General features: G+C 40.2%; 1 protein-coding gene across 2 annotated transcripts in view; it reads left to right on the top strand.

Annotated features, from left to right (window-relative positions):
• cpne5a (copine Va) overlaps window positions 1-17178 on the top strand; it is an 81188-nt gene that overhangs the window by 24368 nt on the left and 39642 nt on the right. The window contains exons 6-8 of one of the 2 annotated variants that reach the window (XM_035955310.2): window positions 516-530; window positions 690-766; window positions 16976-17039. In XM_035955310.2, the coding sequence (XP_035811203.2) occupies window positions 516-530; window positions 690-766; window positions 16976-17039 (156 nt within the window). The remainder of the gene's footprint in view (window positions 1-515; window positions 531-689; window positions 767-16975; window positions 17040-17178) is intronic. The other variant, XM_023285847.3, reaches the window with a different exon arrangement.

Genomic DNA, 17178 nt, shown 5'->3' with positions numbered 1-17178 from the left:
GCAGCAGTGCTTTATCCAAGAGCATACATTCAGGAGAACAGCTCATTAAGGTGAATGTATGTTAGTGCCATCTTTTATGCTGAAAGCTTTGATAAATAAACTCATATAGCAGAGACACCAAACGATATATTTGCAGCACTTGGTTTGCATACTACCAAAAATTTCCTCATCATCAAATACGCCTCGATCACGTGATGCTTTTATTGTTGTGGGTTTGCATTGTGTTCCATTTTACTGGAAACAAACTGTTCCCCAAGCCTTCGTTGCCTTCCTCCTCTGGCGCTTTTCAGTGTCCTTTTCTTCTTCTTCTTCTCTCTCTCGTTAGCTTCTCATTCTGCCTGTCTGCTCTTCCACATATCCACTTTTATTCTTCTTTCTTGCACTTGGTTTGATGACAGTCTGGTATTTGAGTCGTGTGTCTTCTGTTCCATGATATGCTCTGTTGTGTCACTGCTGCTGCCTGGTCTCTCTCTCTTCCTCCTCCTCCTCCTCCTCCTCCTCCTCCACCCCGGAAGCCAACCGACTTTAACGTACGTGTCTGCCTCAGACATCCTAATTTATAACCGTACAATTGCTTACAATCGTACTTAACACCTCACCGACTCTCCTTGTTACCCCCCGTGACCCGCTTGACTATCCCCATCCTACGTCTCTCTCCATCCCACTTTATGCCCTCCTCCCCATGGCAGGACTTCCTGGGACAGGTCCACTGTACGCTGGGAGAGATTGTTGGTTCACCTGCCAGCCGCTTGGAGAAACCACTGGGGTGAGTGTCCAATTTACCATCTCTTTTACAGAATAAGAGCCTCCCAGATGAGATGTTTACATCCGTTATCCCATCAAGCAGACAAATAGAGCAGTTGTAAGTTTGCAAACACAAGTTTTCAGATGTTATCAGATAATGAAAACTCAGTGCCACCTCTCAGTGTAGTCAGATGTGGCTCTCCTGCTGGATTTCACGCAGTTGGAGCAAAGGCGAGGCGGTGATGAATACGCCTCCCTTCTAGAGCCATCTGTATCGTAGATTACAGTGTGAGATTAGACCCGTATGCCGGGATGGGAATGGGTAATTGAACATGACCGGGGGCTTCCTCAAGACAATTACTGTCATTAGGGGGGTGATCTAGCACGAAGAGTGGATTGAAGTCAGCGTGAGACGCGTGGCACTAACTCTGCAAATTGGGAGATATGAAACCCTGAAGTCGCTGGCGCCCACAGACCTGTGCGTGGCTCTTTGAGTTTCTTTTTAAGAGTGAGGAGGAGGACAACATATGAGGCTTGTGTGTTTGTGTGCGAAAGATTGTGAAAGGCAATGCAGTGGGAGGGTGGGTTTGTGAGAACAGCAGGGCTTTTTGGTGTCGACCATGAACTCTGCCAGGGACGGGTGGCGGTGGATTACAGAGCTCAGTGCCCTTCAGCGCTGAATAAGAGGATGAGGAGGATCAAGAGGCAGTGTTCACCAGTGTGCTGGAAAGCAGACTTCACACCCCACATCAGAAACAGGCAGGCAGATCAGGAGCCCTGGGCAGACATGATGCAGAAAAGTATTGATTCCACAGCTTGAGCAGGGCACCTTGATCGCCGCTGAGAGGCTGATGATGATGATCTGGTTGTCGTTCCACAAAAGAAATTAGTCTTTATGGAAGCTTTTTAAGCTTGTGGTTAGAAAAGTGCAGCTTTCTCTTGATTTTATGTTCCTGAAGACACTCAGTTAAGGCTACAGCTTTATTTCAGCCTGCACTTTCTGAACAGCTAAACAGCACCATGGGTAATGGAGTTTTCCTCCCCTCCTGTGATAGACGATAGCAAAGAAGTTGCTTAATGGATATGTGCTCCATTTCCCTGTCATGCTTCCTGAAGTGACAGTGCCTCTCTGGACTGTAGCTTTGAGGAATGGCTCCTGCAGGGACTGAGGAAATCTGTTAGTCATGCTTAAAGGAGCCCTCCCAAGGCACACTGCATCCAATGACCTGCTTAAGAAGCACATCAGCACCCCTTTCCCTATTTTCCACACTTCATCTTTCACTTATTCTTCTTCGTTCACCTTCCACCAGATTTTTTTTCCCTCCTATCCTGACCCGTTTTTCATCATTGTGTGTTTGATATCTTTCCTGTTCCCCCAAACCTCTCCTTCACTGCCTCTCCGTGCCTTTCATCCCTCCATCCAGCACCCAGATACTTGCGAGGACATTATACTGACTTATCCTTGTCTTACCTTAACATTATATAACAGCTGCTCGCCTCCCCAACCCTTACCCGAAACCTAACCCAGTTCTAATTCGTACTTTAGCCCCAAACCCAATTTTTAATCCTTAATTGTGTATTGTTTACTTTATTGGGATTAAACTTTTGTCCCCAAAACTATAGTGAGTCCCAACATGGCTGCATCTTAACAGTTTCAAGCACTAGCAAAGTGGAACATATATTCCTTCTGCCTTTTTCTCTACACAATACAGTTATGCAATATACGATCAAGCAGGATTTTCACAGGTCAGTAGGAGGAAGTAAGAAGACAATATTGGCATGTTAGCCTTTACTGACAGAAAGAAGTAGAGACGGATGCACAAAACATGGAAAGCGAGAGAGCATTGGCTCTGGAGACGAGGAGCTGCTTCTGCCAGCTGTCTCACCAAAGCCCTTGAGATATACGTGAGATATTTAACATCGCTGCTTCATCAATCTGTTAAATTGATGTCAATCTGACATTCAGATGCAGGTCACTTTTTACATTAACATTCCTCTGGGCTTCATTAGGACGAACCCACCACAGTGAGAAATGACACGTGGTATTTGCCAAACACACAGGACTGAGCAGTACATCGAGGTTCAAAGAGCTAATAATAAACAAAAGACTTAACCAAAATAATAGCAATCTTATTAACATGAAGCCTAGCTCAGTCGGGATCTAATGGATAATGCCACGGTGCATTTTTCTTCACTTCAGGCAGGTGAGCCGTCACACAGAGTCACAGTTTATAAGCTGCAGTTCAATTATCTGTTAAATAGTGGTGGCCCTCAGGTTGAATCCTGAGCTCCATCTATGCTGATGGTTCACCGTAAAAGTCTGATCCATTTACTAAAGTTGAAATATTTTTCTGTCATATCAGTTTTTTTCTTTCAGAGATTATAGTCTTACAGCAGGATATTTGCAGAAGTAGCCTAAATGTTGTGCAAATGCATACGTTCCCCCAAATATATATAGAATGCCAACTTGCTAATTACTGAAATAACTACTAAAACCAGGCTGATGTGATAAGTTTGACAGGACTCTTCAAGAAAACTGACCAGGGTGCTGCTTCAGGAGTAAAAACTTTAAAAAAAACTTAACTAAAAACCCAAAGTAGTTACAGTGTAGAGACTAGCTTTTACTTATTATTTTCACTTATTATCTCCCAGGTGTAACTGTTCCCCGATGTTAATACATTTTTTTTAAGCCCAGACTTTTATAGTCCAGACTGAAAACCCACCTATTTAGACGTGCCTTCGAACCCTCGGACTGTTGTACGGTTTTTATGGTTTTCATAGTTTTATGTTTCTTATGGGTTCTATGGTTTTATAGTAATCCAAATTGCATTGTTTTGTTTTATTATGCTGTTGGAAAGCACTTTGGTCTTCTGTTATGTTGTTGTAAAGTGCTCTACAAATACATTTTGATTGATTGATTGATTGATTGATTGATTGATTGATTGATTGATTGATTGATTGATTGATTGGTTGATTGATTGATTGACTGATTGATTGACTGATTGACTGATTGATTGATTGATTGACTGATTGACTGATTGATTGATAAATTGGATTAGCAAAATGGTAAAATACTAGGTTTGTCATTTTTTGCAGTGTGTTAATATATGGAATATTTAGAATGAAGATTTAAAGAGGCAATATTGTTGACACTACATCATGTGACACATCGATTCTGTGCATTAGATTTGACAAAAACCATATTATACTTTAAATAGTAAAATATTAAGCTTTGAGGATTTTTTAAAAAAGGTATGAGACTGATGCCTATAAAACTCAAAAATCTAAACTAATTTGAATTTGGCTTCCATCCTGATTGTAGTAGTCGCTTTGAGCAGTGATCCAGCACGTTAAGCACCATCTGCAATCAGCTCGAAATCTCTTAAATTGTGTCAAAATGGTGAACTTTCAACTTCAGTTTCGTGTTGGGGAAGAGGAAGAAGTGTCTGTGAGTCTATAGCTAAATAAAACTGCGTATAATCACCACTCTGTGACACGGTTTAGGTTGTTTGTGCCGAAAGTTCTCTGTCAGACATTTCAGGACGTTGCAATAGAACGTTGCCTGACAGTCTGACTCAGGGCAGCAATACAAGGTGAAAGCCGTGTGAATATTGAAGAAAACAACAACCATAGTCCTGGTTCACTCCTGACCTGATGCACCTTATCCGATTTTAGAACTTGCTGCTTTTTCCACTATGAAAAATCGCTGTTACATCACATGGCGGTAGCTGCAGACCCACCTCTGACTGACACAGAATGTGATTCTTATTTCAGTTTAAGCTCTGTGGACAAAATGCAAATATACATCTACTAGTGGACACAAAAACCTGCAACACAGGCACAGATGTTGATAGTGTAGTCTCATGCAACATCTCGACAAATGTGACGTCTCATCCAAGTTTCATCCAAAGCCCCAGTCAGCCATAATTTTAAGGCATAAAAAAAATCAAGCCTTGACCACTAGAAATAAATGATGTACCTTGTGAGAACTGAATTTTGGCTTGCCTGCTGGGGCCTGTGTGCATTAAGTATTCCCTGTACCCACACTGTGATGGACACATTGTGTACATGCAGGAACATAACCTGCTACTCACACTGGATCAATAATTTATCTCTGTCATCTCTGAATTTGTATTTGCTCCACACAGGGGGACAAATGTAATGTTCTGGCATTCGCTTTGGAGCAAAATTCCACCGACTCATTTGTCTCGGGGAAAATAACAGGTCAGATGCCATTCCCCCACATGCCATTATTAAGATCGAAACGTATGCCAGCGGAAGGAATGTGAGTTACGAAGCCGTGAAGTGACACAGTGGTACAAATCCCTTAGTTTATAATCAGTTTTTAATGAGAGGCATGCATCAAAGTTATTGGTAAAAGGAAGAAATGCAGCCCTGAATGATTGATGCAGGTGAACGGCACCTTTTACTGAAGAACATGTTCGCTGTGATGCAGCTTGTGCGTATAGCCGGCAGGAAGGAATCACAATATACAGCATTTTGTGTAGGTAACATGATAATGACGTTCATTACACAAATGGCTGTAACCTTTTCTGTCAGTGTGGTGAATTATACCACACACCACAGCGTGCGAATGCAGCACAACATTAGCATGTTAAACTCATTAGCCTGCTGCGACTGTGGCCCCCCTACTGCATGCTTTAAGTTGGAAATGAACCAAAACCACGATGACGGCTGTGGGTGTGCTGGCTGCACCCACGGGAGCCGAGCGAGAGGAAGGATTTGTGGAAAATGTATAAAATAATATATGCATGCTGAGTTGAATAAATTGAGAGGCGTAGCTCACATCAAAGCCTCACCTGAACTGCTTCCCACTTGTGGGGAGAAAGAAAACACATCATCAGAAGGAATAATCTTGTCTTTCTCTTGTTTCTACTAGACTGAATACAGAGTGGTAACTGAATAGGAAGGAGTGGGAAGATAAAATAAAATGCTTGCACAATTTACAGTACAGTAAGAGACTGCATGTGCAAAGGATTTATCAAGGCTGTATACTACATTAACAACACATTTCAGTACATAGTGACACCATATATGTGAAAACAACGGTGCTGAGTTAAATTCCCGCATTGCTAGAATGTTCCCTGTATGTGGAAGCACCCTAAAGGTTTAATGTAATATTGATTTTATGCCTTTGGTTCCATTATCTCTGTGATAGTCTATGTCCCTGTGTTTTCTGCAAGCCCTTCCCATAAATGCAGTTGAATGTATGTTATATATTAAGTAGTAAAATCTGTATTTATAGCTGAGCAGAGCCTGAACCACAGCGGATGAAAAACTTCAAAGTCAAAGGCCAGGCAGAAATTACATTAAGCGTGCGTAGAGCTTAAAAAAGAGATAATGAAATCAGAAGAGATGAAAGTGTAGTTAAGCTGATAAATTCTCTCATGAATTTTGACTTGTTTTGATCAAATCAGTTTGATTATAACGTGACGTATTTGATAAAATCTGAGTCAATATTGGATTTGATAATTCTCTTTGAATCGCAGCTTTTCTGTGAATCAGTTTGTTTTCTCTGGTGTGAGAATAAATCACTTAATGCGAGTACTAGCCAATGTGTTTTCATGTCTAACCTGCTTTCTGGTGAGAATAATTACACCTTTAAAAAAAAATAAAACAAAAATCACTACCAAGGAATATATTCGCTTGGCATTCGTCTTTTTGTTCTGCTGCTTTATCCATATTGAAACCAGCATCATCCATAAAGCAGCATAAGGCGCTGAGAGGAAAGTAAACACAAAGTCTCTCTCACACAGTTGGTGCAGACTGAAGCTCCAACTGGCTCCAAACTGGATCTGACATGTGTGACGAGGCCTAAACAACAATAATCAATACTGACTTTTCGAGATTAAGCCTGGATTGACACATTATATATCCATCATTAGATATCTGCTCGCACCAGTGCAGTGATGCTGAATCATAACCGGCGAACACACTGACGATAATGATGTTGTTAAAATGAAGATTGGTTCTGCTTTCACCAAATCAACAAGACTTTTAATGGCTGACTGAACTCTCTGCCAAAACAAGTCAAAGTTTAAGACGCCTCAAAAAGAGTTTCCAGCTCGATAAATTGGTTTTAAACTAAATATCGAATACAGCAGCGGCATGTGATGCAATTTAACACAGTGACACTATGATAAATACTACAGTGAATCTTTCTAACCTAACTGAACTGAACTTTATTCTTTACTCTACTGGCATTAAAGAAGGTTAGGTTGCATTATATTGCACTGTTTTTTTTTTTTAATCCATACACGGCAGTTGTCTCGCTTATTTTCACTTCAGTTCTGTATTTCTGCTGCTCACAGTCTCCCAATGGCTGAAGGAGAAAAAAGTAATGATTTTCTGACAAGACAAATTAAGAACCATTCATGATTATTGGTGTCCAGCTGACACCATTATGCTAAAAATCTTTACTTTGTCTTCGGACCTGTCATGAAAAAGAGGTAAAGTGTCATCTTTTAGTCTTTGTTGTAGCTGATGGGGATTTCACTGAAACAGATACGCTTGTAAATGACAGTCCCTAAACTCCACTTCTTAGTTACATACACAGTCAAAATTCATAGTAATTTGTTCAAGCATGGATCCCTGATTCAAACAGATTTAGCCAAAAATTTGTGTTGTGGCAATTATCCAGGTTGTTTTCTCCTGACTACATCCTTTCTTGTATTGTATCTACTCTCAGATGTACGTCACTTTGGATAAAAATGAAATTACAGAATTGTAAAAGTTGCATCATTCTTCTGTCCGGCTGTCATAGCAACTGTTGCTATAGGACAGTTTGTAGCTACCCAGGCAATGAAATTATGATCTATAATTTGGTTGAAAACACTGTTTCCAGTTTACTTTTAACCCTCCTGTTGTCCTCATTTACGGGCACCAAAAAATATTGTTTCCTTGTCTGAAAAAAATTCAAAAATTCAGCAAAAAAATCCCACAAATTTCCGGAAAATTTGCAAAACCTTCAGGAAGAAAATTCCAATAGTTCCTTAAAAGATTCCCTGAAAAGTTTTATTTTAAAAAAAAAAAAAAATCCCCCAAATTTGGCAAGAAAATTCTTGTAAATATTTTCAAAAAAATGAGCAAAAATCTTCCAAAAAAATCCTAAAAATATCTAAAGTGATTCCATATATATCAGTAAAATTTCTAATATTTTCTTTAAGAACATTCACAAAAAAATCAACCAAAATCCAGCAAAATTCACTGGATTTTATTAGTTTTTTTTTTTGAATGCTCTTAAGAAACATTTTTAACATTTCTTTTTTCCACCAAAAATGTTGAAAATGTGGACATCAGAAGTTTCACTGTGAAAATACATTTTTTTCCACATTTTCAAACTTTAAAACGAGTCCTTTTTGACCCGCAGGACAACACGAGGGTTAAACATTTGATCTGACTTTCAAAATAACAGTCCTGTATTATGCTACAGAATATGTAACTGTTGGGGAAACTCAGAGGCCACATGGGCTAAAAGTCTATTTTTACTGGTAGTTGGTTGTAGCATTTTAAGTCTAACTGGGGGAAATGTAAGATCAGCCAGGTAATTCTTCTTAAATAGGGCTGTTTAAATGTTTTACTTACCCACTTGCTTGCACATCATTTTTTTCTCAAAGACCTTTAGTATCAGAACTGATTAATGTATCTTTCAAAGAACAGCACGGATCTGCTAATATTAGCTTCAACTCATGTTGCATCCAGACATCGTGGAGTTTCCCACAGTGGGAAGAGGGATTTGGGATGAACCCAGAAGTAAAGCTCTAATTCATTTTTGCCTTATAGCTGACTGTCATTTGAAGCATTTAAATCAACATGGGATTATTTAATGATCCAAATGATTAATAAATGTGCAACAACATACCTGAACAGTTGAATGAACAAAGGGAGATACTAACTGCAACTCCCAAGGTGCATTCTGTCAGGAAACTTCTCATCACTGAGCTTGAAATTTTATCACAAGAGCTGCTGGCGGTTATTCTGTTGAGAAATCAAAAAACACAATCTACAGCCTCGATCGGCTCACTTTTGACAACAACTGCGGATATAACAAGTTTTGAATTCCCCGATGTTTTGATTTGTGACGGATCAGTGCTTTCTCCAACGCAGTGGTGACCAGAGGTCATGGATATTGTAGTATTTAGAGCTCTGCAATGCCAAAATGATGGAAAGAACATGATTTCCCAGGAAGGGAGACAAAATAATTAAGGCTTAAGGCTACAACATCAATCTGTACTCACACTGAGGACACCATTTATAGTCAAAATTGAATACAGAGTGAGAAAAACACATCTGGAACCAGCAGCGCCTCCCACTTCTCAGCTGTATACAGACATTGGGTGTAAGTCCAGCTCTTTTTTAATGTAGTGAATGGAAGATGTGCTAACTATTGGTGTTTGATATCATGCATAGTTACTGGTGTTGATTTTAACCCTCCAGATGTCTTATCTTTAACAAATCTCAAAGATGACACAATTAATCAGAGCCAGAAACCATAAAAACTTGGAAACTTTCTGACAGTGCTTGAACTTAAAAAAAACCCAAAACCTAAGCAGATCCAATCATAAAATGACTTTTGACATTTCATCAAAACCAATTTATTCTCCATGTCTCAAATTACCCATTGGCACAAATCAGATTCTGTAAAAGACAAAAATATCTGCACTTCTTGGTACAACCGTGAAGCCATGACTGACGCAGATGTGACAAACAGTCACATGTTAAAAATTCAGAGACTGTTCAGCAGAACTGCAGGCTGCAAATTGGAGGAAAAAAACAAATTAATATGTGAGTACAAAATATCTATAATTTGTAGAGCCACCTTTTTTCTAGTAATGGTGACATCAGTGGGCACAAATGTTGTACATGTTCCAGGTGTTTTAAATTTTGTTAAAATAAATAATCAAAGAAATTCAACTTTTTGATTTATGGCATTATAACTGTGTCACACTGCACAGATGACACTTTTGAGTTCCCTCTACTTGTAGCTATGGTTTAGCTGTTTTCAAAGAGGTGCAGGATTGTATATCGCAGTGAAAAATTTGCAGTAAAGGCACAGACATGCTTGGAGTTCTGAGGGTTTGCTGGTTAGCTAGACATGCTCATGTGTGCATAAACATGAAGGATTAATTTACATGTTGACTGTAAAAAGGGAAAAAAACCTCCCTAATTTAATTCTCAATTTTGATTTTGTCTTATTTTTTAAAGATATAATTAAAATCACCTTTTCCTGTATTTAAATCCATATACAGTATATATATATATGTTGTCTAGCACATGTTTTCTGTTATTTGAAAGAGAAATTCCTTCCAGCAAGGATAGACATTTTTTTTTATCCTCTTATTATACAGATTCCTCCAGTTTTTAATTGAATTACCAATAATAGTAAAATTGCAGAAAAATCAAAAACAAAAGAGGAATATTTTAAACACTTCATAATTTAATTCACAACTTTGATTAAAAAATGTAAGATTAAATCACTTTTTACTGTATTTACATCAGTAATATACATACTATTTTACAGATGTTTGCTATTATTTGAAAGAGAAATTGTTTATGTTAATGGTAGAAAATGTTTTTTTTTCTTTTTTTGCCTGTTATTGTACGAGTGGATAAACACGGTTTGATCCAGGCTTACACTTTACCTCTTGTGACTCTGAAATAGAATTTTTATTTTTTTTAAATTCTCCATCGGAGACTATAAATATTGGATGTGACTGTGGGTATTGTGGGCATTTCTTCAACATGTGGAGAAATCTGAAGCCTGACAGACCTGCAGGATTAAGTTACAGTGAAACAATCTGTGTTTGGAGCAGAGGATTGATGAAGGGTCATTTCTAAGATGGATCTTTTCACATAAACTCAATTACAAATGCGACATCGCACAGAAATCAGAATTAACAATTGAAATATATATTAAAAGATCAAATATTTAACGTCATGCTCACAAGATTTCAAACTACTGTGTCAACCCTGAGCTCTGTAACTCACCATATCTGCTCTGAGGGAGAACCGAAGCAAAGGGCATCGCTTGTCTCATCTCGACTTCAGAGACGCTGTTCTTTTAAAGCTGTTGGTTAATGCAATTGGCTGACTGACTCGGGGCTACGCAGCAGCAGTTCCACAGAGATGAAATAAACTGCAGATTTAAATGATGAGTGGGAGTGGAAAAAAAGTTCAACTGCTGGTGAAGCTAGAAAACCCCAAATCCAAGCACTCTTGATACTGTAAACGGAGAAGCTGGAGCAGGTACTTTGACTTTCAGCCCCATGTTTGGCTGTTTAACTTGTCGGGGAGGTGAAGTGTTTTAGACGGCTTACAGTAATCAGCATCCTCCGCCTTGGGACACCACACACAATTAGAGCATTGTGCTGCCTCGCTAAATGCCAGTTTGGGCTCCAAGGCTGAATGCTAACAAGGGTCCCTCTCTAATAATGTGTATTCCTGCTTAGATATGGAAAACCCAAACCGTGCCGAGTGTACAAGAAGCCCTTTTTGTCCGATGAAATGGGGATTTATTATTAGCTACCATTTTGGCTCCACAAGGAACAAAAAGCCTCCTTTCTCAGCAGCTCTCAGACTAAACTGTTTGCTCACCTGGCCTTCCCACACATTCACTTCGACTGTCAGCTGAAAAGCTCCATTTATGGCTCTTCAAGGACTTTGGCATCACACAGCATCCGGAAATCTGCTTTGTTCTGCCATAAAAAGGCTTCGTTTATATACATATACATATACATATACATATATATGTACTGCGGCGGTTAAAGCTGTTGGTTTTTTTAAAGCTCTGTAGATAATAAGGCCATAGAGTGTTGTCTTCACGCTAATAATAGAGGCCTTTAGGTGCAGGAGCAGGCGAGGGCAGCGGAGGTTTTTACTCGCTAGATAAGCCTGGCTGATTTATATTGCGCTGTGAAGCCCACAGTGTTCATTTCTGTCACGACTGCGAGCTGCATCTGCTATAAAGGTGAAAGAGCAACCGTAAGGCTCTGCTGGCCCATTTTAAGGCTCCTATGATCCACTCAGCACCTGAAAACAATCTGTTGGTGCACAGATTGCAATCTAGAGTCAGCAGTAACCACCACAGCGGAGGTCAAAGCAGCCCGGTGCAGCATGATATGTATATCATTATTGTGCTGTCAGGCTTAAGGTGCAGCGACAACGACGAAGAGAATCATCTGTGACTTGATGTCACACGTCTGCAGTGGAAAAGCTGGATGAAATGCAACTTAAACATCTCTTCTGGCCTCTTATGCAGAGGGATGCTCTTTCCTTGCTAGAGGTGGGGAATTGAAATGGGCTCTAAACAAGCTTTTCTCTCATTGGCAGGTGAGAACAGATGAACTTGAGCGAACTCGACTGAAGAGAGAAAGTTTCCTCCTGATTGACAGCTTGTCGTAATCCTCTCTTTGGCTGTCAAAACAAGCGATTTCTTGCTTGCAGGTGGTTGATGAAAGCCTCATTTGTTTAGAATCCTGATAAATCAAACATTGTTATACTAATTAAAGTCCGTGCTGTAATTTATGGTAATCAGAACGTCAACAATGGTGTCACTACATCACTATACGAGTCGTAAAATGGGAAATAATTTAATCGGATTTCATATTCAGTGTGTACAATTAGTGAGCATATAAATAAGAGGATTAGGTTCATTTAATGAGGTTGTGGTGATGGTCATTATCTATAGGTGGTATTTATGGTAATCTGGTCTCATCTCAATTCTGCTGTTAAAAAATCGAGCACATTTTTTCCTGGTGGTTGTTTATTTCAAATATAACTATGTGACATTTTTCTGCAGCACATTTTTTTGCCCTATTTACTTGCTTTGTGCTCATTCTAACAAAGCTTCAAAGAGCTCAGCACAGGTTGCCTGTAGCTACCTCCCTTCAACACTAACACCAGCTCCTCCTGAAGAACCAGTAGGAAGCTGCATCTCTTCTCCTCTCTGAGAACTACAGTAGGTATTCTGATGTCCTTTTGAATTAGCTGGTGCACTTTTCATCCTCTCTCTCTCTTTTTTAATCCTGGTGAGGTGAGGGATTATGGATGCTTATCGGTGTATGAAGATCAAGGGGATTAGTGGTATAATCCCATTTGAACCCACATATAGTTTTGGCAACCTTGTCTAATTCTGTTCAACTCTGATCTGCCCACTGCCCCCGAATGTTTACTGTGGCACAAAGCCAGATTATCTGCCTGCCGACCGTCTCTGTTGATCTTTGACTCTCCTCAAACTGGCTTGATTGGTTAATTTATCCCTGGATTCACTGATCTGGACAATTGCTTCTTCTCATCTTTCATTTATAATGGCAAAAATAACTCGCACCTGAGCATGGCAACGCTGCAGTCATGGGAAAATATGAGGACCCACCCTGCAACAACTGCAGTGTGGAGGAAAATCATTTTCGTCTTCGTGGGCTCTCACTCATGTTGTTGAGCAGATAACCCTCCCTCGCTCTCGTATGCAGGACACGTTGCGGCGTTGTTAAATATCAAGACCATTCCTCATCTTAATGACCTAATGTGAACAGCATCAACAATTGCTTCCTTCTCCCTCTTTGGACTTTAATCTCACCAACCTCCATCCACCCCACCTCTGCACTGATAGGCAATGGAGAATACACGCATTGTGAATCACCATTTCACGACAGCTACTGCCTCTAGATGGGAAATTATAGCCGCCATACATCGCGCCCGAATATCCGTAATGTAATATGTCATGCGTGATAATCTGTGATGCTTTTTTTTTTTTTTTGGAGGAATAAATGGCGCGAATGCACTCTCCCTTAGCAACTTTAGAGAGACCCAGTATTCTCATTGGTATTCTGCACAACAGCGGTATCAGAAACTTCAGCCAAGTAATTGTGGTGAAGCTGAAATATGCTGCTTGATCTCTTTCCATTCAGTTGATCAAACAGGGGATCTGTCAAGACAGCTGCTGCTAACTCTGTGTTTCGGTGTGAGCTCTGAGCATGACAGTGCTCCTTCCTTCCTTCCACCTCTTTCTGGGTAAAGGAAGCCTCTGTGCTACTAGGCCCTGTTTCACTTCTGTCTCTACTTGTTTGTTGTCCTCGTGAAGTTTTGTTTGATCACGGGGGTTTCTGTTGAAGAGGAGGAACAGCAGACATGATGCTAATCTGACCGTAAATATGAGGCCCACGGAGGGTCGCAGGCAGCATCAATACGCATCACGGACTGGCATTGGATCGGTCAGGCCCATATGGCACCGTGTCTGCCGAGTGCCGAGTATGAATTATGAAATGTGAATTGTATTAAGCATCACAGCTACTTAGCATATGGTTAGTGCAGTCACCTGCATTCCTGAGATGCAGGAAGGCTTTATTATATCACATTAATCACTCTCTGGAAGCACAGAAGCCACAGATGATAACAAGCTGTCATCAGTCTTCGCAGAATAAGTCCAGCAGATCAAAACTCTATTCAAGTCTCTGCGCTTAACTCTGACTTTAGATGCCATTGCTGCTTCTTTCTCCACTGTTGTTCATTTCTACTGTGTATTTAAACTGGGCCAGCTCATAATACCCTGAAATTCTGTCTGTTGTGCTAAAAATATGACAATAATATAGATACTTATGGAATAATTTGATTGCATTGTAACATCGGGACACTATATTTGACCATTTGACTTGTGTTGAAATAACTCATCCCACCGAGGAACAAAAACAAGACAAGATAAAATAAGATAAAACTATAAATCCCAAAGGAAATTTTTGTGCCAGATATTGCTCAGAAAAAAATGACACAACATAAGAAATGCAGAGCAGAAAGGTAGAAAGCAATAACATATAAGTACAATACATTCCTTAAATTAAATAAGTGAGCCAATATGAGGCTGGACTAGAAGAGTAAATAGCAATGCTGGCAATTAAACGTAGGTAACAAGTAATATAATGAAATGTGTACTGCATATGCATGATGAACCACTAAAGTTGTCACATTGCCGTGTTATTTAGTCCAACTGCCCAACTGTAAAACATCATAAAACACCCTGACGTTGCTTGACTCGACTGGAGTCGATGAAATATTCAAGTTTAACACACAATTACAGGACCAGCTGATTAAATTCCATCAGTTCCTCACAGCGGGCTGACTGTAAACCTTGTTCACTGCAGATAGTACAGGAAGGAGGACCATGGCGGCGCATTTCACATAATTTCATCATCAAAGCGTTTTCCCACTGAGGAACCGTCAGTGAATGAGGACTCTTGATGCAGGACACTTCATATCACCAGCAGTCACATTTCAGCACAGAAGCTGCTTCAAGCTCGCACAAACAGCCAGAGAAATAAAAAGGAAGTCATGTGCTATGGATAATTGGCAGGAACTGTATTTATCCGTCTGCTTGCTCTTCATGTTAACTAGTCATTGTCAGAGGAAAATGCCGCGCTCAATAATGCATGCCTAATTTAAAAGACCGCTGCCCTTTTGGTACCTGCTCTCTCTTCTCTGCTGCAGAGATTAGAGCAGGGTGGTGCATCTTAAGGTGTCTGGAGCTGATGTTTTACCAATCAACTGGATCTCATTTTGCAGTTTGAAAGGAGCATTAGTCATTAACGCGACCTCTGGAAGATAATTTGACCCGTGGAGTGTGCGGGGTTTACTGGCCTCATTGGTGTGAGGGGGCTTTACTGGCTCTTTGAGGTGTCATCAAACTGCCAGTGGCGACTTGGAGCGAAGCATCAATAATTCAAGGACAGTTAATTCACCTTGAGACTGATCTCTACAGGCCTTGAAGACCGAGGTTTAAAATGAAGTGGGTCTCCCCTGTGAGAATACGACCGCCTTGTTTTTGCCTCATTATGTAGCAGTTGGATGTTTTGATCGGTGGATTTGAACCGAAGTATTAAATAAAGCTTATATGGAACGTTTCACTGCCTGGAAAACCTGAGAGAGGTTACTGAAAACACTCCATATGTCTGACAAACAATTCAATCGCTTCCAGAGAAGAAACCACACCATCTCCTAATACTCCCCTGGAATAACCCCAGTATTGAAAGTTCAGTCATTGCAGGTCTGTGCTGTGATTTGTCTTCGTAAATAATTCAAGCTTATGTCGCTGTAGTCAAAGACCACCTCTTGTTTAGCAGTAAGGATTCGAGTATAACTGTCAGTCAGATCAGTTGTCACAGCTTGATGAGGATCTGCAGCAGGTCTGACCTTCTAATGATTGGTCTCCAGCTACAGCCACAGCAGGGCTCTTGTGTAATTTCTTTCTTTATCTGGAAAGATGACACAAGCGTCAGCTGCTGGAGTGCCACAGTATGATTGTAAAGTAGATATGGCGTCTTTCTCTGTGTTGGGTGGAATCGTCTTTGCCTTCATCTCTCAGCTTCAGTGGATGTCGAGAGATTGGATATCAAAAAGAGAAAATCATTTTGTTCCGCTTCAAAAAATACAGCCGAATAACACTTAGGACAAACTCTGGAGCAAAGCTGTCTCCACTGGATTGGCCAGTTACTGAAGGAGGGGATGTACAGAAACACAGACATGCCGGGAACCTCTCTGGTGCTGCGATACGTCTTGATCATCTGCTGGAGCAGAAATCAGCGGTAAACAAGGCGCAGATCTGCCGAGCTTTAAAGTCCTAATGTGGTGCCAGCAAGCGAGGATCAGAGGAGTTCTGTCTCAGCAGTTTTATTCCACGTTGTGCTAAAGAAGTGGAAATCCTGTATTTATAACTTGTTTTTGATTCACTTAAGGTGGTGAGACAAGAATAATGTGCTTATTAGAGCTGTCAAACTGTCATGGTAAAGTAATATTCTATATGGGGTCATAATGCATTATGAGCCTGAAATAAAATGTGACTGTAAAATAAAGCCTTACAAACTAGAGTCATTATTATCACTGGTATTCCTGCGTCTGGAACACTTCCGCTTCTCTTGGCATACAGGAGGTGTCAGATCAAAACTGTGGAACAAAACTAAAACCCGGCTCCTCAACTGTGGTTTGATACTGAAGCTGCTTCTTAAATGATAACTGGACTCTCTAGATTTGGCAGAAGCTGCTGCTAGAAAGTATCAGCCACTGACCAATTTCATTCTGAGGAGGGAGCTGTTTATTGGCCAGATTAAATTACATGTGAAAAATGGCAACATAATGCTTCTCTGTTTTGAGCTACAGATGTTGAAATAAAAATAAAAAGTGGATCTCTGTGAATATTCCTGTGAACGACATGTGTTTGTTTCCACAGCGGCATCCCAGGGAAGAAATGTGGAACCATCATCTTATCTGCAGAGGAGCTGGGAAACTGCAGAGTAAGTCCAAAAAGTTTGAACCAGCATACTTTTTAATTTGTTTACACCGTGCATTTTGGAATAAATGTTATACCGTGTTCACTAATCTGACGTGAAGTGGGCCTTTTAACAGCGGTGCATCAGAGTTTAATTGAATGTA

This window comes from Amphiprion ocellaris, chromosome 8, assembly GCF_022539595.1.
Source record: "Amphiprion ocellaris isolate individual 3 ecotype Okinawa chromosome 8, ASM2253959v1, whole genome shotgun sequence".
Classification (NCBI taxonomy): Eukaryota; Metazoa; Chordata; class Actinopteri; family Pomacentridae; genus Amphiprion; species Amphiprion ocellaris.
The sequence above is the reverse complement of the archived record's forward strand: the minus strand, read 5'-3'. Positions and strand labels throughout refer to the sequence as shown.